Here is a 22,050-nt window from a genome sequence, read left to right as displayed (position 1 = left end):
CCCCTGTTGGGTCTTTCACATTCATGTTCATTGGCATCTGATGTTTTTTTAGCACTGTTATACAAGCAGGTTGACAGCTTTGTGCTCCATGCTGTGTCTTATAACTGAATGAGTCACGGTTTGGCAAACAACAAAATATGTGAGGAACAAGATTTCGTTGACATCGGTTTTTGCAACCCGTCTTAAATTCTGTTGCAAGGATTTGCTACTTTGCCAAAGAGAACAAATATTGAAAAACAACCAACTACATTTTGTCAAAACATTCTGTGAGACTATACAGTAATGACATTTTTCCTTGAATCACCCAAGAAACAACTAAATGACTTGGACTGTCTATTCAGAAAAAAAAAATACTTTTATCTTTTTTCTGTCATTTATGGCCTAAAGTTATAGATAAAATCATGATTTTATAGTATTATGGTTGCTTAGTTCTGACTTATCCTACCTTTCCATGATCACCAGAAAAATCTCTTGGTGGAATAAACTCGGCGGTAGTTTACTGTTATAGCAGCAAACTGTCTGTGGAACAGCAGACAGAAGAGGTGCTAGAAAGGGAATAGCAAGGCAACCGGAGAACTCAGTCTTTGTCCAAATGTTAGCAGGTCAAAAACAGATAAATGGGGAAAGGAAAGAAAGAAAGAAAGAGATGCAAGGTAAAGAGGGACAAGGAAGGAAGCCATTCAGAGGGGAAAAAAGCAGCCCAAAAAAACCTGACAATAAGAATTAAGAGGGACTGGGTAAAGAGGGGAGAAGGGAGGCAGTGCTTTTTCTGGAAATGAAGTAGGGGAGAGTGTGTGTGTGTGTTTGCACGCACTCTCGTTTGTTTTCACTTCAGTGTGGGGGCGGAAGACAAATTGACCATATGGATAAGAGCAGACGGTGGCCAGGTTGTGCTAAGAACCGGTTAGCTCGACCACATTGTGTTGTTTGGCAGTACGCCTAATGTTTAGCACTCTGGGAACTGGCAAAGTAATGGAAACACGCAAACTGCCGCGGCGCTCACTTTTTGAGGCTTCTAGGACACTGCAAGGTGCATTTCCTGGTGCTGTGTGCCCTAATCCAACAGCGAAACAACGGGTGCTGCAAGTGAACAGTGATCACGTATCTACATGAAAATGTCAAGGTGAGACGCCACAGCAGTGACGAATGTTTTTAATAGAGACCGGAAAAAAATTACCCTCAAAGAACATTGTATGCGTAAGTATGTATATGCTTATTTGAATTTATTCAAATGATATTAGAATCACCGGGTTCACGCACATCTAAAGAAGGATTTTGGTCCAATGCTATTGTCACAGTCCTTCAGTTCTTCAGGCTGACAGTTGCCTTCAGCTTCCACTGCAGATTTTCTATGAGATTACAGCCTGGAGACTGGCTAGGCTACTCCGTTATCTGATGTGTGTTCTGTCGAGCCACTCCTTTGTCACCTTGTTCACATGTTTTGAGTGACTGTCAAGCTGGGAAACCAACCCATGAGCAATGTTCTTGCCGAGGGAAGGAGACTGTCATCCCACATTTAAGGATGTTGCCTTGTTCATCCGGAACTTCAATGTGTTGAAATATTCTTGTACCCTTAGCAGAGGAACAGCCCCAAAACATGATGCTGGAAGTGTCTTTTTAGATTTTTCCTCACAGCAACACAGGAATCCCAGTTTTCCAAGTCCCAAGATGCTGGAGGCTGTACAGGAGTCCGGACGCTAACTATTGCCACATATTCTGGGACTTATTAGTCAGAAATACTTCAAATACTGGAAGTAAGTTTGACAATACCATGCAACTTCCAAATTTTAGAATGAGGGAAATAGGAATGTCATAATGGACATCACAGTGAATATTATTTGTGTTGCGGTATCTTCTGTAAAGAAAGCCAATACAAGGCACTGGAGGGATCCTGCATCCTCCGCAACACAAGACTGAAAAGATATTGTCATTATTGGAAAGATACACAATGGAATAAATAACTTTCTCACGTCGCCTACAAATAGATTCACTAGCTTTTGGCGCAGATAGATTTATTGGATACAAAACCTATGATTAGCAACAGGAGCTACAACAGCTCCACATTGTGAAGCTGCCTCTTCACTCGGTATTCATTCTCTCCTCTTTCAACTCTCCCAGATATTTTAAAGCAGCTCTGTTCACCTACAGAGTACAATAGACAGCACTGTAATTCCTGAACTCTTTCTGCTGCCACATGCTCATGCAGAACAAAATATGTTTAAAAAAATGTCTCATTGAATGACAACAACCTTTCAGCATTAGAAACATATTATTAAGTTGTAAAAGAACCTGGATTGTGTTTTCATTTAACCATCCATCCACATTTGAGACCTGTCCGCATGCAGTATTTAATGGGGTGGCAAAATGGACACACACCAGGATATCATCCAACTGTGATAATAAGGGCCGTCATATCTTTGTATTAACGTGCTGATTCAATTATCACATCCCAGCAGGATTATTAAAAAAAAAAAAAAAAAAATAGAAAAGAAAAGCCACCAGCAAGCAAGCTCTTTGGTTCGCTCTTGATTTTTCCGGCCTGACAGTAAGAAGACAGTAAAAAAGCAGAATAAGTTGCATTTGTATGCCCGCCACTCGCACGCTCTCACTTTCAATTTACCAAGAGTCAATTTGAATTATAATTCCAAGGTTCGTTCTCAATTCACTAAGTGCTGGGTGGGAGTTGGTGGTGGAGGTCGGTATTGGGGGGAAAGATCCACCCATGCCTCTAACAGTGCCTGATCTAATTTGGCTGAAATTGTCTCTATTACGGAATAAGAAAAAGTGACATTTCTCTGCTTTGCTTTTGTCTGCAGGCTGAATTAGTGCATTCTCTGAGAAAGCAATTTTGTTCTTTCTGACATGTTATGTTTAACTGGCAGAAGAGGGACAAAGAAACAAAGTACAGCAATTGGGATATCAGTAAAATCAGTTTGAAACTGATTAACAGAGATATACAATGATCTATAAATAGATGCAATTACACAGTCACAGTATTCATCATTGTTGGTACTTCACTCAAATAATATTCAAATTGTTGTGTAGTAATTAATAATAATAATTAAAAAAAAGTTCAACATCATTTTATTTTTTTTACTTCCAAGAGAGTTTGTAGACCCCTTTGTTGATTCAGCAGACTGAACAGCAATGCATCACACACTGCCAAAAGTTCAGTTGTTCAATTATTTCTGAAAGAAAATATATCTTTCACTCACTTCTTTCCATGTCTTATTAAAAAATAATAATTTTACAAAGCAGTAGTACTTTTTTTTCAGTTGTACTTCTACTGGGGAGGAAAGAATGTGTAATATGTATCATAATGCAGGTTTTAAAACTAAATCTTATCAGACACAGTTTTCATATTTTCATTTGAGTTATTTTTAACCCTGTTAACCCTCATTATTTGCAATTATTTTTAGCTAATTATCATATTTCAGTACATGTATCTGCAATTCAAGTGAGCATATCAATCCAGTCTACCCAAAACCCCTTCAGAAACTTTTTTTTGTTACTGGGTGATTCAGGGATACCTATACACATCGATAAGTCATCTCTCCCATGCAGTAAAAGTTATGAATTATGCAAGTGCCCATATAGCCCTTCCTTCTCTGAAATGCATTACTGGAAAGTGGCAGGAGTAACACATCGAGACAGGCAGAGCATATCTCGACAAATTAACAGTGGCAGTGCACTTTTTTATGTCACAGACACCTGAGATATTTAATCTCAGGGTCTTTCAGAGCAATTATTCAGCCTGAGAAACAATCAAATTGAAGCTTTCTCATTTAGAATGAATTCATTTTAGTGCAGAAAGGGTTATCTCACGCTGAAGTAATAGACCTCGTCTCTCTTTTGGGAGCGAGATGCGTGGATGCAAATATTAATAAACCTAAAACCTAGTTTTTCTCGTTTTGAAGGGAAATAGGACACATCAGCCTCCTGTTTTACACACATACACACACACACAGGCACATGCACTTGCACACTCAAAATAGCTAAGAGAAATTTAACAGGGAGAGCGAGGCGTTCAGCTCCTTGATTTCTCCGGCATGATACTAATACAAGCAGGCAGATAAATCTGCGATCGGATTCACAGCACGATCACAAGTTCTCAGGGTTAACTTTTTTTTCCTTTTTTCATTCCTTAAGCCAGCCTGTGCAAAATGTGTTTCCTGATATAAACTTGACACCTCTGAATCAACACCACATCTAGACTATATTATTTATTTATTCATTTATTATTTAATAAAGTCCTCATTATTTCAGTATCACCCTTACCAATTAGGTAAACAGATTTGAATGCTTTGTGTCTGTCATGCTTTCTTTTTTTATTATGCTTTTTGCACAGTTATTGGAAAACTAGAGCTTGAGAATATGACTTGAGTGTTACCGCCTATTCGCATTTTTCCACAGACATGGAAAAGGAATGTACATATCCACAGCACTTGGTTATCATTTCAACATAAATCTATTCTTAAAAAGGTGTATGCTGTACGAGGCTTTTAGAAGATGACCTGCACCCAGGATGCCAAACTTTTTTTTTCTTTTTCTTTCAAATACATCTTTATTTAATTGGAGTTCGAATATTTTCAGTGAAATCAATTTCTGAGCATTCTGTTGTTCTTTTTTTCACTTTTACAAAGTTTTGAGGGCCATTAAGGCAAACATAAAATTTCTCGAGGCAGTGTGAAGAAAAAAACAAAGATGCACACCAAACAACTATGAAATGTGGGCAACTTCAATTAATAACAGTCACAGTGTTTCCTCCAGGATTTTTTTTTTTTTTTTTCCGCGGCGAGGGCACGCTCTCCGGCTGGTTGTCACAGCACAAACTAATGACGCTTAACGGCAGATTCTATTTCCTCAACCTATTTGTTTAATGGCCAGTTGAAAATGACTTTTTAAAGACTGTATGTAAGAAATAAAAATAAAACAGAATTAAATAAAACTTAGAAACAATAAATAATAATTCCTTAATGGAGCTGTAGAATCAGCACTCAGGCTCAAAACAATTATTTTTTTCTGGGTTTTTCATAGAAGAGCTCTAAGGCTCTGTGGTACAGACATTCTTAATATTTTTATTGGCAGACTGTTCATTTTTTTTCTGCACTATTCTTTGTTGTGTATAAATGTAATTTTGATGACCACAAAGTGGAAAAACCTCTGACCTCCACTGTGATCTCTGTTGCCCCTCTCGGGGGTCCCACACCTCAGCTTGGAACCACAGTTTGAGCTGCATGCTGCAGTTCCACCCGGCTGGAGTGTGATTACTTAAAATGTGGACTAACTGTGATGACAACAGGAAGCACCTCGTGAAACTTGAACCACGGTGTTTCTATGCACGAGGGACGCAAAGCTCCGATTTGATAAAAGAGAACAGGACTGAAAAAGAATCTACCTAAAGGATTTAGGTAGATTCTTTTTATATAGAGATTTATTTGAAGTGAAAAATTTGGTGAATTTTATTTCAAATATTTTGCCTTGAGTCATTTCAAGCAGCTGTATGTAAAATACATTACACTATCACTTAAAACAAGCTCCTCCGATGTGCCGTGATTACTTCAGATCTCTGCAGTGCCATTGACAAATATTGTATATGTTTCAGTATCTCAAGCCAACAACACTGAGCTGTAGCATGACAAATTTCAAAAATAGCTGACAGAGACACTCAACCCAGATACGCCAGCTTCGTAAGTAGGCAGGTGATGCCTTTCGCAGATTTAGGACACTCCGTGCAAATTTAACATCACCACACATTAAATTGGTTTGACTTTCCCTCCACAGTGTAAACTCACAAATCCGGGCCACTACTTTTTTCAAACTTTTCCCCCCCAAAAAAAACTTTTCAGTGTTCACCTCAAAGTGATGTCAAATCTGCCATGGATGTGTTAAAATGAAGTAAAGCCTTGGCCACAAATCGTCTTTATCCGTCCCCTTCCACATCACAGCTGCCATTAGCTGTCATTATGGGATTGCCGTTTGGGGTCTTCTGCAGTGAACTTCCCAGTTTAATTCCTTTCAGGAGATGTATAACGACTCTGATGGGAACAACTCAGGCATCATTAAAAAATCATGCTCTGGCTTCCACCCTCCAACATGGGTGCTGGGTCTATTTCTAGTGGTTTCCCAAAAGACAGGAGGGTGTTTTAATGAACCGAGATCCCAGAAGAAGAAGATAGACTTGGTGACTCAGCCTTCTGGTGGAAAAAATAAAACTGAAACTGAGCAGTATAGCTTCATTCATTCAAACCATTTGGGATTAATAACCTTTAGTCGGCTGTTTGACATGACATGCTGTGTGGCAGCTTACAGGAGCCACATGACCGGGTTAGCTTCCAGCTGAGAGATGTATGAGGAAATAATGAGAATGTCAGTCATTATTCTAACCATCCAAACTTTTCTCTTTTAAAGCAATTCAAGTCGTTTCACATTAGCTCTAAAATCAGTTCCTCATCGCCACAGACAGCTATGCATGATAAAACTGGCGAGATAATCTACTGCCATAATGAAATTGAACACAATTTTATTCTAATATTGCTGTATGAAGGACGAAAACCTTTCCACAAAAAAAAAAAAAACGAGATCATATTGGTTTTCAGTTGTTGTCATCACTTCCAAAAAGTGTCCTTGTCACTTTCTGCTCAGTGTATTTTTCAGATCCTCATCTCAGTCGTAACCAAGGCTCCCTGAATACGATAAACACTCAGCGAGATGGGTTAAAAAAAAGAGAGAAAAAAAATCACACTTGATCTTCTCAAAGATCAAGGCTCATTTCCATGGGGGACTGGGTGAGAGCAGCAGGGGACAATTTTCATGGAGACACTTGAAGGATGTGCACTTCAGCAAGCACATATTCCAGAAATAACAGGAAGTCATATGTGGGTCGCTTCTTATTAATAGGTGAGACTGTTCCTTATTCAGGTGAAACTGCTCATTATAGGTTTTGGGCTCTGTTCATTTACCACGCCACAAACTTCTCATTACAGGTCAAAGCTTGGAACAAATAGGCTTGTGGCTCTCTGCCTTTGTCTGCCTCTCCCACAACATCTGTTACCTGTTAGTATTAAGCGCTGCAGATTTATCTTCCACACTGGTGAGAACAAAAATGTGTAGGCGGCATATACAATAAGTGTTGTTCTGACTGATTGATTGCTCGGAAGTGGGTCTGCTTTAGGCTGCATGCAGCAGTCTGAAAGTCCCAGTGATGATTGCAGCGCGCTTTAAACCTCCTATGCATCTCAAGCCTCCATGTCCACCCAAATTTCACACGACATATTTGTAATTATTACATATTAAATTACATAATTTAGACAGTCAGTAATGAGGTCAGTTGCTTTTTGTGTCTCTTCTAGCAGTCTTTTCCATAACTAGATATGCTTTTTGGTAAATATCACTGACATATTTGGCAGCTTTTTCATGTAGATAATATTATGAAACATCAAGTCATTGCTGAACACCAAAGAAAAAGAAAAAACAATCAGTTGGCCTGTTTTCTGTCATCACATCTGCTGTCAAAATGTTAAAAATAACCGATGAACATTTATTCTGTAGCAGTGTTTTGAATACAATTTTTTTTTTCTTTTTAGATGCAGTAAATAATAAACAAACAAAATAAACTCTCAGGCTGTTTGATTTTTCTTACACTACTGCTCTATTAAAATATAATAGCACAGGTCAAACGAACACAGGTATTCTCAAAAATGGCCCAAAACTCACTATGTCTGTGTTTATTGTCAGGTTCAAGTTATTGGACCGCATACTTGCTTAGAAACATGTAAAACACTGGCTAACTATTAATATTAAATAAATATCAAAGTTAGTTTATGTATTAGAAAGTTGGACATAGAAAAATAATCACAGCTTCAGATGTTCTGCACCCACTACAAGTATAACGTGACTTAAGAAAATAATATATAAAGTGAAAGAAAAAGATTATATAAGAAACTTTCTACTGCTTTCAATTGAAGTGACATCTGTGACCCTTGAAGTTGAACATATTAACAACCTTTTATTGTCAGTGAATGTACTGCTCTTCTGTATGACATGTTTTTCCATCTGAATATAAAAAAACCCCACAAAATTAATGTTTGACATTTCAGCCCCTGCTCAAGACTACATCCATATATCTAAATGTTTAATAAGTCAGATCTGGTATAATTCAAGATTTAAATACTTAAATATGTATCTTCAGAGGCACATCTGTGGTTGGCTTTCACAGGACTCAGTCACAGCTGCACTCATGCAAAGCATCTGTCAGATGCAGGGTGTGTATTCACCCCGAGAGCCATCCAGTGCTCGCTCTCCATCTGAAAGCTAATAACATCCAGGTGTGACTTTCCAACGTGCTGCAAGGAGGAACACTTAAGAGAAACGTATGCATATCCAGAGACCTCGTTCCCTTTCATTTGTTAAAACAACAACAAAAAGAAATGCCCTCTGCTTCGGCGAAACTGAGCGCCGGAGCTGCAGGTGCAATCAGCGCTGTGCTAAAACCTTTTAATTAACACCATCTATCATCATTAGGCAAACGGTCAGCCAGCAGTCTCACCATTAACTCTTAGAGAGCGGAGCGAGGAGAAAAGTAAATGATGCACTGTGCTTCTTTGCTTTCCGGCCCTGTCGCCGGCAGCTCCCCTCCGCCGTGCTCAGTCACTGTAGAGCGGCTCAGAAAACACATCAGTCTATATCAGGCCCAGTTAATCAGTGTGCAACTACTGGCTGCCATCCTGCGACTCTCTGTACTAAATGCTGAGCTAAAACTAATGCCTGCTGATGCATGTGATAGCTGCAGACTAATTGTAATAGTTTGCTGCATTCAAATGAGACTGACCTTTGGTTTGGGATATTTGTCATGTAACCGCTGCTGGGATTGGAATGGCTATATTTGTTACTGGACTGACTTTGACCGTTCCGTTTCGCTTGAAGTTTGGAAAGCTTTAGAAGTGCGTGCACTTCAGCATTCAGACAGTGTCACCCTCCCGCAGTCATCTGGTTTTAGTTTGTTGTTGAATTCATGAGGAAGAGTTTTTCACAGCTTGAAACCAGGACGATATGATAAAGTTAAAAAATAACACATGAAGTGGACTGAACGGAGCTGAGATTTCCTCATGACATGAGAATACACATCAGTTAAATCAGGCATTAATTTTAAGCAGAATGTGTGTTGACACATTGTTGAGTTTCATAGGTAGCCACAGATAATTAAGTGACCTCTGTTGTCATACATTAAGGTTTTTTTCTACACTATAAAACCACACAACACCAAAAAAATTAAAAAAATTAAAAAAAATACGAAAATAAACTCAATTGTACACTTGGAATTGTTGTATTTTCACTTGCATTTTTTTCCATTAATGAAACATTTGCACTGATGCAAAGTAACTCCCACATGTGCTGTCCAGTTGGACATTCCTCAGCAATCCGATCAAACTCAGCCCCAACTGGTTCAGGTCAAGTGACTGCGCAGGGCAGCCCATCAGATGCAGGTCACTCATCACTCTGCTTCTGGGTCACGCTGCCCGGAGTGAGCCCGGAGGTGTGTTTCTACTCATTGTGCTGATGGATTTTTGAACCAGAAATGAAACACACAAAATCCTCAACTATTATTGTTATTTCTCTCTCTCTCTCTCTCTCTTTCTCTCTCTCTGTCCCAAAACTACATGGCAGCTGGAATCAAACATTCTAAATCTGGGTTCATTTCAATCAAGCGCAGCTTCCAGCTGGTGTGATGTCCATTCCTCTGGTCTCCTCTTTCGATTGGTGTCTTATTCCACCGTGAAAGGTTTCTTTCGCGGAGCTTCTGCCGTGTTTAGATGTGTCTGCTGTTTGAAGCATTGATGTGGGCTCTAATCTGAGGTGCTCTTAATTGGTGATTTCTAAGGATGGAAACTTGAATGAACCCGTCCTCAGGAGCAGAGGGAAGTTTTGGGTTCCTCTTTCTGGGGCGGTCCTCATGAGAGACAGTTTAATCACACCTTTGATGGGGGTTTTTTTTGCAGCTGCACTTAAAGAAACTTCCCAAGTTCTTGAGTTTTTTGGAATGACTGACCTTCATGTCTTAAAGTATTGATGGGCTCTCATGTTTTCTTCATCTCTTTCATGAGTTAGACTACCTCTGCTCCTTCAATAAATCTCCTTTTCTCTTTTGTTTACCAGTCATATCTCTTTGTATTATGAAATACAAACCTGCAGCATTAACTTTAACCACATAAGCCAGATGCTGTTTTCTGACATTTCCACCTGAATCAACATTATCAAACTTATTCTGCAGCAAATCTAAAGTGTTTTGGGTAGATAAACAACCTTGGGCATATTGAATTAAATACACCTGAAGAAATGTTCCAATACAAAGAGTCTTTTTGTCTCGATCAGGTCAGACTGAGATCACAAAAACACTCCAGCACATACTGGCATTTAAAGCCAGTCTTTTCCAAAACTGTATATAAGAGAGCGATTAAGACCGACAGAGATGACGTTGTTCTAAAAACTGCATTTTATAGAATGGGGGAAAAAACTTTGAAGCTGATTCTTAACAACAATCCTAAGTGGGATCTTCCTTCAAAGTGCCACTGGGTAACCTTGTGAAAACGCTGACGGACCTTGTAATATTACCGGATACAGAGAGGAGCAGACAAACTTCCACAGTTGAAGGGGTTTATTTATACCTGTCTAGTGGAGGGGATCTGTTTACTATAATTTGCTTTAAATCCAAAACAGCGCAACAAATCACAGTCCCAAAGAACACCTTTTTTTTACTGGATTGTACCAGACCAAAATATATAGTAGCAATTTTCCTGCTGTTATTGTCCTACCAGTGTATTACAAATGAGGGGCAGTTTGAAAAAATAAGATGTTGTGTGGTTGCAGCAATCATCACAGACGGATCAGTGAGAAGGATGAGGCAGATATTGTTTTTACAGAGAACAAAGGGCAAAGCTGTACTGCTATCATGTAGCCGAGCAATATCAGCCTGGATCAAGTGAGATGTCTGCGACTCCAAGGAGAGAATATTGTGGAAAAAGCAGGTAGAAGAATGAAAAGTCTTGATAGTGTAAGTATCACTGAAGAAAAAAAATATCCGTGTAATGTTTCATTTGGCAGAAGTTGGTGCTGATGTTTCAAGCTGTGAGAAGCCAGTCAGCAAGAATGAGTCAAGGAATCACAAAACTTAAAGGGGATAAAAAAACAAAACAAAAACAGACGCAAAGCTGTAGCATCAGCGTTGCAATTGGAAATACAGTTTGCGCGTATAAATGACTGCTGAGAGAATAAGTGTTAATTTTATGAATGTTTTCACAAATTCTACTTTATATGCAGTGAGGACAAATAAAACTCATGTGTGGATATTGAAGACAAAAAAATATTCTCTTCACAGATTCGACATAGACGGTTCAGTACAATGTTTACTGTTTGACTTGAATTGCTTTCTTTTTCCAAGTTAATTCAGGATTCAGCGAGAAATAAATATGTTAAGAGCTTTACAGTATTTTAAGAGATTGCATTTCATTGCTGCAAAATCAGCCACTTTGCTGAGAACATATCATGAAAACGATTCAGGTGGTAATGGGAAATGGAGAAGTGTTTCTCATTTTTGAATGTGAAATGAACAATTGAATCGCTTAAGCTGGAATACGGTTTTCTGAATATTTATTTATTTATTTTTTGTTGCTGATCCTATTTTTCATGCAGTGGGCAGCCACATGACGGTGCTCCAGGGAGCTGATAGTGGGGTCAAAGGTCTTGTTCAGGGAACCTCAGTGGTGACCTGTCCAGTGTAGGATTCAAACTCAAAAAACCTCTGATCCCAAGTCCACTTCTTGCCTCTTTTTTTTTTCTCGTTATTTTGTTTTCAAAGGTTTAATTTGAACTGCTGCGCTCTGATGAATGAGGGATGTGCACTGCAGTATTTACTACTGTAGGGCAGCAGAACAAAGCGGCTCTAATGAGTGGGCGGGGACGTTTCACAACGCTAAAGATCCCCCAGATCCCCTCGCATCATAGACAGCCTGGCTAGATGAAAGAGATTGACCAAGGATCGTTTCGGCTTTCCTTGTTTGGTTAGAAAGGTTTCTGAGACGCAGTCTGATGTTTCAGGTGTATTTCGTACATTTCTGGTGTGTCTGTTCAAACCTTTCTCCCACATTTATGAACAAGTAGTCTGAAGCCATTGTTTGTCCTCTTTTTGGCAGGGTATCGGCTCTTAGTCATTACTTTTATAGCTCTTGGTGAATAAAGCCCGACATATTGATCTCTGGCGTGGTCAAACCTGATGTTATGTGGAAATAACTGATCCACTTTCAGAGGATTCCCAGTGCTCTCAAAGAAACTTTCAGTCTCGGCATCATCCGATGCTCAGAGGTCCCTCGGAGTATTTCCCTCTCCGTGTTAGAGGGAAAAATAGGGTTTTGACACATTTTATTCAGTTCTGCTGTCTCGTTCTTCTACTTTCACAATGATACTTAGTCAGCAATGTTCTGCGGGAAACTTTAGGTACAGCGATATTTGCAACAGCCCAACAGTGACAGCGAGTTGGTTTACTTGTGCAAGCCTCACCCTTTGTCATGATTTCCAGTTCAGAAAATAGAACACATGTTTACAGACTTTACACCGGTGAGGCATTTAGGGTTTTTCTCTTGGTTCAGATATAGCGCAAAATTAATCTATTCATTTTTATGAATAAAACAAGCAATAAAACAAATAAAATAAATAACATTTCACAGCTACCTCTATTTTAACCTACTCTTTGTTTATAGCTTCAGCTTTTTTTGTGACCTGCACAGTTATATGTTTTTATCTGAGTAAATTAATGTTTTTAGGACTCAATGAATATGAAATACTTCAACCACAAGTACAACTACTTCCATCCATACAATGCAATGGATGGATATTTTCTGTATGTGGAGTGAATTTCCACTAACGACCACACACTGCAGAGAGCCAAGCAGACCGAGGGAAAAATCAAAAGTTTCCCTGCTGCCTTTCTCTCTCTTTTTTTTTTTTCCCAAACATTTCTCTTGCAGCTCCAAACAGTGCCCTTGGACTCAGCTTCCCTGAATTGCCTTGCTTTCATGACTGAACAATGGGGCCTCAGATAATGATAGCTTGTACAAATTGCACCATGTCTGTGGCCAGGCTACAAACATTAATTGGTGCATTTTGTGCGAATGAACCTCCTAATGAAAGAATAGTTTGACCGTGTGCTCCCTAGGCCATTCAAGAAAAGCTTTGTCATGCTTCCTGTTAAATTGTTACAAATTCCAGCTCTTCTTTGAAGACTAATGTGCAACGTGGCACCTGAAAATAATTGCAGGCCGATCGTCGGCTGTACTGTTGTGCTTGTGAACGACCTTATGCATATTTACAGTATATTAGGGTGGGAATTGGTGCACTGTATGTATTCTACTGCAGCCACTGAGCTGTCACCAGTCAAATTATAGCACTGCGTTGTAGGTAATAGTAAACTTTTGACCGCAAAAGCCATTGCAGGGTCAGCCCCAGGGAATCTGAGACAATAATGCTGTATATGCACCTCCCTCTGTGCATGTTCCAGTCTTGAGTGTGAGCACAAGCGAGAGTACACTCATGGGAAAACAGAGTGTCACCGCTGGTATTTTGCTCATAGCAAATTTGAACACAGTGCACTAATATACAACATTGTTTTCCAGCAAATGTATGCAGATGAGGTGGATCTGTATTTCCCTGCTCATATTTGCATATCCTAACATACCTCAGGGTTCCACTGTGGCAGGAAAAAAAGTGATAAAATTATTATCAGCCACTTGAAATGGATGAATTTTCCAGACTCATCGCTCCGCCTGCCACTGTGACTTGTTGGCCATTTGTTAGGTAATTGCAGTTTCCTGGCATTTGTCTAGACAGCTAAAGAACTGGATTCACTTAAGGTCTACTATTTAAATGTCACTCAGTCTCACGTATAGAGTGCAATTTATGTCATCAGTAGACTTCAAATGAACTAAGCGTTGCCTCCGGTGTAACAGATCACGGTGGTGTATTTTCCTTTTTCTACTTGTTTTTTATGTTGAATAGTCAAGTATTATTGCATTGGCTATATTAAAAGGCGACAGTTATCTATACTTTTAGCCATTCGGTGGCAACTGTCATGGTAAATACAATCTAACAATCCTCTTGACTCTCAACAATTTTTTATCAAGATAAAAATGAATGAAAGGTGCAAGAACCTTTAAACACCATCACAAGTCACTGAAAGTCACCTAAATGCATTTTTCATTATATTCTTTCATTTCCTAAATATTTCCCCTAAGTTATTCCTTCTAGACTGTTTAAAGAAGTGTGTGTTTCATGAAGCCCAGAGGTCAATTACTAATTTCCTTGAATAAGGCCATGACCCACATATACAATTTAATATAACTTTATGTGAGAGATTAATCTTGACATTCATTGTAGGTGAAAAGTGAACAAATGAAACCAAAGTTTTCTCAGTTTGTAAATAACCTCATGCTTCATAAACTGTCACGACGACAGTCTCGGGTCAATTTTAAAATGTAAGTTCTGACTTTCCGAGCATTGCGTGGTGAGGCCCCCCCAGTGCGTTACAGACTTGTTGTGCCCCGACTCCTCACAGAGAAGCCTTCGGTCCTCAGGCTAGATTTAAGACGTGGGAGACCGATCCTTTCAGGCTGTGGCCTTCAGACTCTGGAGCCACTTGGCCCTGTCGCTCCGATTGGTGGAGTCTGTGGACTCCCTCAAAAAGAACTTGAAGACTCTTTAATTTAGAGACGCTTTTAGTTAAATATTGCATCATTATATGTAAAAAATAGCCTTTTCCTTGTTCTGTACAGCACTTTGATTTTATCGGTGAAAAGTGCTTTATAGGTAAACTACTTACTTTGACTTTGTGTTTCTTTTTGTCAGATTTTTTTTTTTTTTTTTTTTTGTCAAATAATATTTTGACTGAGCCTTGAGCTCACTGTGATTTATGTATTATATTGTCGATATTTTAAGTAATATCTTAAGAAAGGTGAAATTTTGACATGACAAGAGTGGATTTTCTGGGAACTATTTTAAGAGAAATGTGAAATATTATTTTGCTTTTTTTTTTTTTTTCTCATGGAAAAAACTCAGTTTTTAAAAGGTATAAAAGGTAAAATCAAACATTTTTAGCCTCAGCTGTCACACTTTAACCAGTACATAGAGCACACAGAAACAACTTTTCATGATTGATTTTTTTTTCTTCTTCCAAACGTTTTCTTTGAAACAGAAACTGAAAGATGGATTTATGGACTAGAAAATCAAACTGGACAATGGAACAAAGTCTGACCTATTGCTATTTTAACTCTGATCCCAACAGCACCAGATAGTATTTGTCTTATTCTCTGTGCATAAGAAGCCTTCTACTCCAGCACTGGTTCATAGACAGGCAATGACAGACTTTATAGTTTTTCATGATGTATTATTCATTGTTTTGATGCAAAAGTAGGAAGTTAGCCTAAATGTCAGCTTAAAATCTGTTGTGGATAATACCAAATAAGACTAAGTAATACCAAATTAGACTAATCTGTTACTTTGAGCTATGCTGACAACATACAAGATATTCCAAGTCAAGACATAAGCTAAAAGTTGGCACAAGCTTTACTATTAATGATTCTGCAGCTGGTTGGAAGGCACTGTGCAACTTTTAACCTCCGTTTTCTTCTGCCTTCGTTTTACAATCTACATAATGAAATGCATATTCATCTATTTCTGTTTATCTGTCATTGCAGGGAGTTCAGCCATTGGAAGGTGAACAGCCTGGCTACAGAGAAGAGAGGTTTCCTCAAAGCTCCAGTGCCCTTAGCTCCAGAGTTCCTACGAAACCTGCGGTTACTGGGTCGACGGCCAACCCTGCAGCAAATCAACGAAAACCTCATCAAGAAATATGGGACCCACTTCCTAGTTTCTGCTACCCTGGGAGGTAAGAAGGGGCCGGGGTGTCATACTCGCCTTTGTTCCTGGGTTAGGAAAAGTCGGAACACACCGAATATAGAACAGCTCCTAATTTTAACTCTCAGACTTGTCGCTGTGGAGCCACAGTTGTTTTGTCCGCACAATTTCTGAGGGGAAATATCACGCGAAGAACAATCCGAACAACGCCCACACCTCGCACCTGCTACTTTCAGCGAGGGTTATTTCTCGCAGCGCTAATTTCCCACTCAGCCTTCCTTTCCACAAACATTACGTGCACCTGCCGAAGCCTTACAAAGCAGAAGAGGGATTAAACTGACCTGCTACTACGTGCGGGTCTCTCTCTATTGGATTTCTTTTTAGCCTCCATCCTGGAAGAGAGCAGAAACTCACCAAACAGAAATCGCCACAAGTATTGATTGTGTGCGCCTCACAAAAACAAGTCCAAGGCCACGTGTAACATTCAGGGCAACAACCTAGTGATATCGATACACTGCTGATCCTTGTCATTGCACGGCACAGCACTGATAAATAGGTGCATTTTTACAGTCGGCTGTGTTTACAGGACAATTTGAAGTAAATGTTATGAAGATCCATGTCAATAAAAAAATACATTATTCATGCAGAAGAGACATAGCAATCATAACAAAACAAAACAAAAAAAAAATATCATACAGCTCTACCTGTGTGTTGTCAGAGGCTTGCTATGATCTCTCTGAATCTACGCACTTCACATAGCGGACAAATCGTATGCAGAGTCCTCTGAAGAGCCACTCTGATATTTGCATCCACAGACGGCGAACACTGCTGACACTTATCGCAGGATGTATGCACTGGAGCAGGAGCGTGGGAGACGGAACAGAGATGAATGCGGTGTCGGAGACTGATAGTTAGACTCTGTATGTAATTAACAGCCTAAACTAAATGGGCAGAACCAGTCTGCACAATAATTACACTGCAGCAGAGAGAAAGCGCGCAGCCCCGATATCTAATTCCTGCTGTTTTCCACTACTGTGTTCATTACAGTCTGGCCCGCTTTTTCAGTCTGTCTCATCTGCTATGGTTGTATTGATCTGTGAGGTTTATTTTGCTAAATAGTTAAACTGAATAAATTTACTTAATGGCTGTTAGAAATAGGCTGCAAAGTCTGAAAATATTCAATTAAGCTCATTTATTGTGTTGCATCACTTTCAAAATCTTCATGCATAAATTTGTAGAATACAAAAAATTTGAAAGAAACTAAAGGAATAATAATAAAAAAACAAACAAACAGAAAAAAACAGCACTGAATAGAACATGGTAAATTGGGGTGGCTTTAGAAACACCCCGAGTGTCACAGTTTTGTCAATACCCATAATTTGTAAAACCTGTGTTTGTCTCTTTGTGGTTCTCTTAGTGGCTCTAAAAGCTCTTTGGCTCTCACTGTGATTAATGCCCATTAATAACAGAGTGCTTTGTCGAAGGCTAGGATATCGTGCTTTTGGTCAGACTCAAGCTGAACAGATGCTCGGCTCTGAATTTTTTAAAATATGACATCTGGTTTATCTTATTCCCAAGTAGCCAAACAGCAAAAATTGTTTTCAAAAATCCAAATATCTTCAAAATGTATCACTTTGTAATAATAGTTTTTACATAACAAAATCAGTTTTATACTGTTCATGTCCAAATATTATTAATGATATACTCCCATGCTTTAATTAAAGAACTCAAATGCATAAAGAGATTATGGGTTTGCTAAGGTTTTTTTTTTTTTTTAAATGGTTTTGGCTCTAATTATACCTGGAGAAAAATTTTTCACATCGTTATTAACTCACCAAATTACCTGCCAGTGTAGGACTGTACTTTTTTCTTCTTCTTTTTTTTTTTTCATTACAATTACTACATCTTCTTTAGCCTTTTACAGGAATTTTGTTCGTCTCAGAGGCTAAAACTCTGTCCTCAAAAGCAATCGAGCTTATTCATAACGACCCTCTGTCTGAGCACAAACATGCTAATAAATTCCAGAAGAGAATACAACAAAGTACAATCTTGTTTTCTCGCTTTCGTGATGATGGTTGTAAAACTGACTTCATGAACGGGAGTGAAGCCAAAGTGAATGATACCTCATTTACATTATAGCGGACAAACCACAAAACTACGACGAGAAACTGAAGGTCTGCCAACGAAATATCAAGTACAAAACCAGGATGTCACTTTACGTCTTTCACTGTCAGTCTAACGCACGCTAAAGTGAAGTTTCATGGACTCATTTGTTCATAAACAGTAGATTTATCGATTGATTCTCGATCCACAGGAGAAGAGTCTTTAACAATTTTCCTGGACAAGCAGAAGCTGAACAAGAAGTCGGAAGGCAACAGCAACAGTTCGGTAGTGTCTCTGGAGCTGCTTCATCAGCTGGCAGCTTCCTACTTCACAGACCGGGAGAGCACCTTGAGGCGACTCCACCACCTTCAGATCGCCACCTCGGCTATTAAGGTACGCTGATTTATATTCTTATTAATGTATCTCCATTTACAATATGATCAAGCACTGATCTACAAAGACATGCATACTGTACATAAACACTCTGAAATGTCTTCGAAAATCAAGATTTTTTTTTTTTTTTTTTTTTTTTTGCAAACTCACTTTTCAGAGATAGAGGGCAAAAGACAATGAGCAAGAACACTGCATTCTGAAAATGCCATGCTTCATTAAAAGCTCAGTGTATGCATTGTAACCCAATGCCAAGCTTCCCAAAAATAGAACAGAATAGAATAGAAATGGTTTCTTAATCCCAGAGGGAAACTCTTGTAACATTAGTTCCACACAGAAAAGTACAAGAAAAAAAAATCAGTTCGGCAGAGTAAAGTTAAATGAATGTTATTACTGTATATCTGGGGCTAAGTTAAGCTGTGACTGGTGTAAGCATAAAGAATGAAATTGTTAAAAGGATGAGAGAGTCTTATTGCCACATGAATGCAGGCTCTCCTTGAGCTCTTTACATTGGTGGTCCGAGTCTGCTGCTGTTGACCAGAGTGCTGATGGACCTCAGCTTGGACCAGGTCCTCATCTCTGAGACCATCTGCACAGAGTCCATCTCCAACACGTCACTGGAGTGTCTGATGAGTTCGTTAAGTCGTGTTCTCAACCCAGTCCAGTTTATTAGGACCCCCAAATATTAACAGTCCTCCACATTTTCCACACTGCCCAGCAGGCACCCTGCTCCTCCTCAGGTTCACCACCAGCCTTCTGACCTTTGTCACACTGAGCTGCAGATGGCTCTGCTCACACCAGGCGACAGTTATCCGCCCTCCTCCGATACTTGTTCGACCCCCAACTGACACAGCCAGCCACTGCAGTATTCAGAGGACTTCTGGAAATGACAGGTCTCAGTGTGTAGAAGGAGAAAAGAAAGGGAGAGAGGACGGCCCCCCCCGAGGGGCCCCGGTGCTGCTGACCACTCTTCCTGCAGGTGCACGTACCGCGGCCTGCCAGTCAGGTAGCCGACAAATGAGAACACGAGGGGGGCGTCCTCCTGCTCTGACGTCAGCAGAGTCTAGAACATGACTCTCTGTTGGCCCGTATATCCAAAAGTCCAAATGTCTATTTTTTCTAAGTTATTTGGACTGGGTTACTGGTTTGTGTCTATTGTTTTTTGTGTATTCATGTGCTTGTGTAACACATCAATATTGTTGAAAGGTACTCCAACTCTTGATTTGAAGTGTTTTTTTTTTTGTTTTTTTTTTTTTTTTTTGAATTCTTTCACAAAGCACATGAAACACTTGTTTGGTTAATTAAGTTTATTCAGAGAGACACTCGACAATCCACTCACCTCGATGCTGTGGTTCATCATTGAGCCAAAACTTACAGGTGTTTGATTATTCTTGTCATGAGTAATTGCAAAAAGGCACCCAAACAGCACACAAAACTAAATCCTGTTATCGCCACTGTTTTTATACCTGGTTGGAATACATTTTTTTTTTTTTTTTTTTTTTTTTTTTGCGTTCCCTCTCATTCGAAGCAAAGCATTGCCAAGTAATGCATTATTCTCCTCAGAACAGATCTGTGCGCTGTGTGTGATGGCAGCAGGTGTGTAGGTGGGCAGAGAGCGCTTCCACGCTTCAACTTAAAGAGCAAATCCGATTGAAGTAATTGCATAATGCTAACTTTGCCTGCACCTTGAATCTGGTGGCTCATTTTGCAAGTGCAGTTGCTGCATACAAAGGTGAGATGCACACACAGACAAGTCACTTTCAGACAGACCACAAGGCATCTGATAACTTTAGCACAAGGGTTTTGACTGAGTGCACATGGGAAACACTGAACACAAAGGCTTCCTAAACTCAGAGCAGACACAGCATTATCTTCTTCGGATTAATTATAGACTCAAACCTTATTCACTTTTTTATATTGTGTTTGCAGGGAGAGAAAGAATGATGATTAACTGCTGTGCTCAAACAATATGTGTTCTTTTGTCAAGAAAATTCAACAATGGAGATAAATATGCGAGTGGTGACTATTAAGATCTTCTTACAAAATCAGTTAGCCTGCTTTCCATCCATGCAGTGATATTGTGAGAAATCTGTTCGAGCAATTTGCAGCACAATTCAGCGATAAGCCATTAGTCATAATTTGCTTAGGAAGAATATGATAGTTTGTCAGATTGAGCTGGACTGAGAGTAATACAGTGTTGAAAAGAATATCCGTGTGTTTTTTTATTTCTGTATTTATTGTTTTAATTATCAGCATATTCAGAATGCAATCTTGAAGATGAGGGAGGAAATTAAGAACAATGCCATTTTTTTCAGGTGAAGAGGGCGATTTTGACGATGTCCCAATAAGATGAGGTTTGGTTATCAGCCTCGATTATAAAGAAGCGCTGCACTCCTTTTTGGCGTGGGCTCAAGACAAGAGCTTCTTTGCAAGTTAACTAATATTGAATAATGGGGTATATCGCGAGCTTTCACCACACTAACCCATCTCCAACTTGCAATTACATGAACAATTCATATACTAAATAGCATTTGACAAAGGTGCTATAAAGTATAATTCAATGGGCCACTTTTTTTTGTGTGCCCCCATCAGGCTATTGAGAAAATACATGGAGGGAATCTCGTATTTCAATAAAACGCATGAGTAACACTTAAGTGTCAGTAGCAAGGACATACCAATGACTCTCAAACTCCTTTAAAGAATAAAAAGTTCTTCCATCAGCTCAGACTTAGATTTTTCAGCAGTTTTGTGACAGGGAAAGCAGAGATCCAGTGTTGGTCTTGTTGTATCGTGTGGCAGCGATGAAAGAAATCGTGCCCGCGGGATTTAGACTGAAAAGAACGAAGCATCAAAATTACCGTGTAAATGACAGCTGATGTCAGGAGGGAATTTTGATATATTCAAGGAAAGGCACAAATAAGGCATAGCTTTAAGTTAATATGGTAAGGTCACCTGTAGCTTTATTGCTGTTTTGAGTTATTTGCTTTCTTGAATGCAAAAATGTTGTTGAAATTTGGACGTTTCAGATTCTGGATTGCGGGAAGAGCACAGAAACCACAAAACTGAGGTAACTAATCTTTCAGTTTGAGTGGTGCCGAAAGCAACAACTGCTTTGTCAGCATTAGAGCAAATTATCCAAGATCAAGATGTGTAAACACACAACCTCAAGAGCTCACCTAAACACAGGCATTACGTAAAATACAAAGGGACACAAGTTTATGTCAATGACAAGTGTCAGAAAAATGCAATTCCGCCTTCGAGAGGTGCATCTCACGCACACTGAAAAAGTGAACAGTTATATAGTTGTTTGATGCTTTCTCTCCTTCAGCCGACAAGTGACTCGCAGAACAATAACCACCACCCACACTGATACTCTGCACAAGGCCACGGGCGAGTCGCAGTGTGATACAGGGGGAGCGGTGCTGAGCTTCACTTTTTGCTCAGACGACTTTGTGTTGCATGCGGACGTGTTACCTCCAGCAAATGAAATGACAGACAGCTTACAAAAGACGTCTTGGATGTTTTTAAAAGAAGTATCATGTCATCTGTCAATTGCCATCTTTATTTCTATTCAAACACGTCGGCTGAAGTGTGGATAATCAGTCCCTGCTGTGTTGCTCAGTCAATCTGTTTTAACTGCATGTCAGCACCGAAACA

At 39.4% G+C, this 22,050-nt stretch overlaps 1 protein-coding gene across 2 annotated transcripts in view; it reads left to right on the top strand.

The window, feature by feature from the left end:
- Positions 1–22,050, top strand: part of brinp2 (bone morphogenetic protein/retinoic acid inducible neural-specific 2) — a 189,472-nt gene that overhangs the window by 100,098 nt on the left and 67,324 nt on the right. For both annotated transcript variants that reach the window (XM_030115651.1, XM_030115652.1), the window contains exons 3-4: positions 15,741–15,931; positions 18,215–18,396. In XM_030115651.1, the coding sequence (XP_029971511.1) occupies positions 15,741–15,931; positions 18,215–18,396 (373 nt within the window). The remainder of the gene's footprint in view (positions 1–15,740; positions 15,932–18,214; positions 18,397–22,050) is intronic.

The sequence above is a fragment of the Salarias fasciatus genome, chromosome 18 (assembly GCF_902148845.1).
Source record: "Salarias fasciatus chromosome 18, fSalaFa1.1, whole genome shotgun sequence".
In the NCBI taxonomy this organism is placed as follows: Eukaryota; Metazoa; Chordata; class Actinopteri; order Blenniiformes; family Blenniidae; genus Salarias; species Salarias fasciatus.
This window is presented reverse-complemented; position numbering and strand designations above follow the sequence as displayed.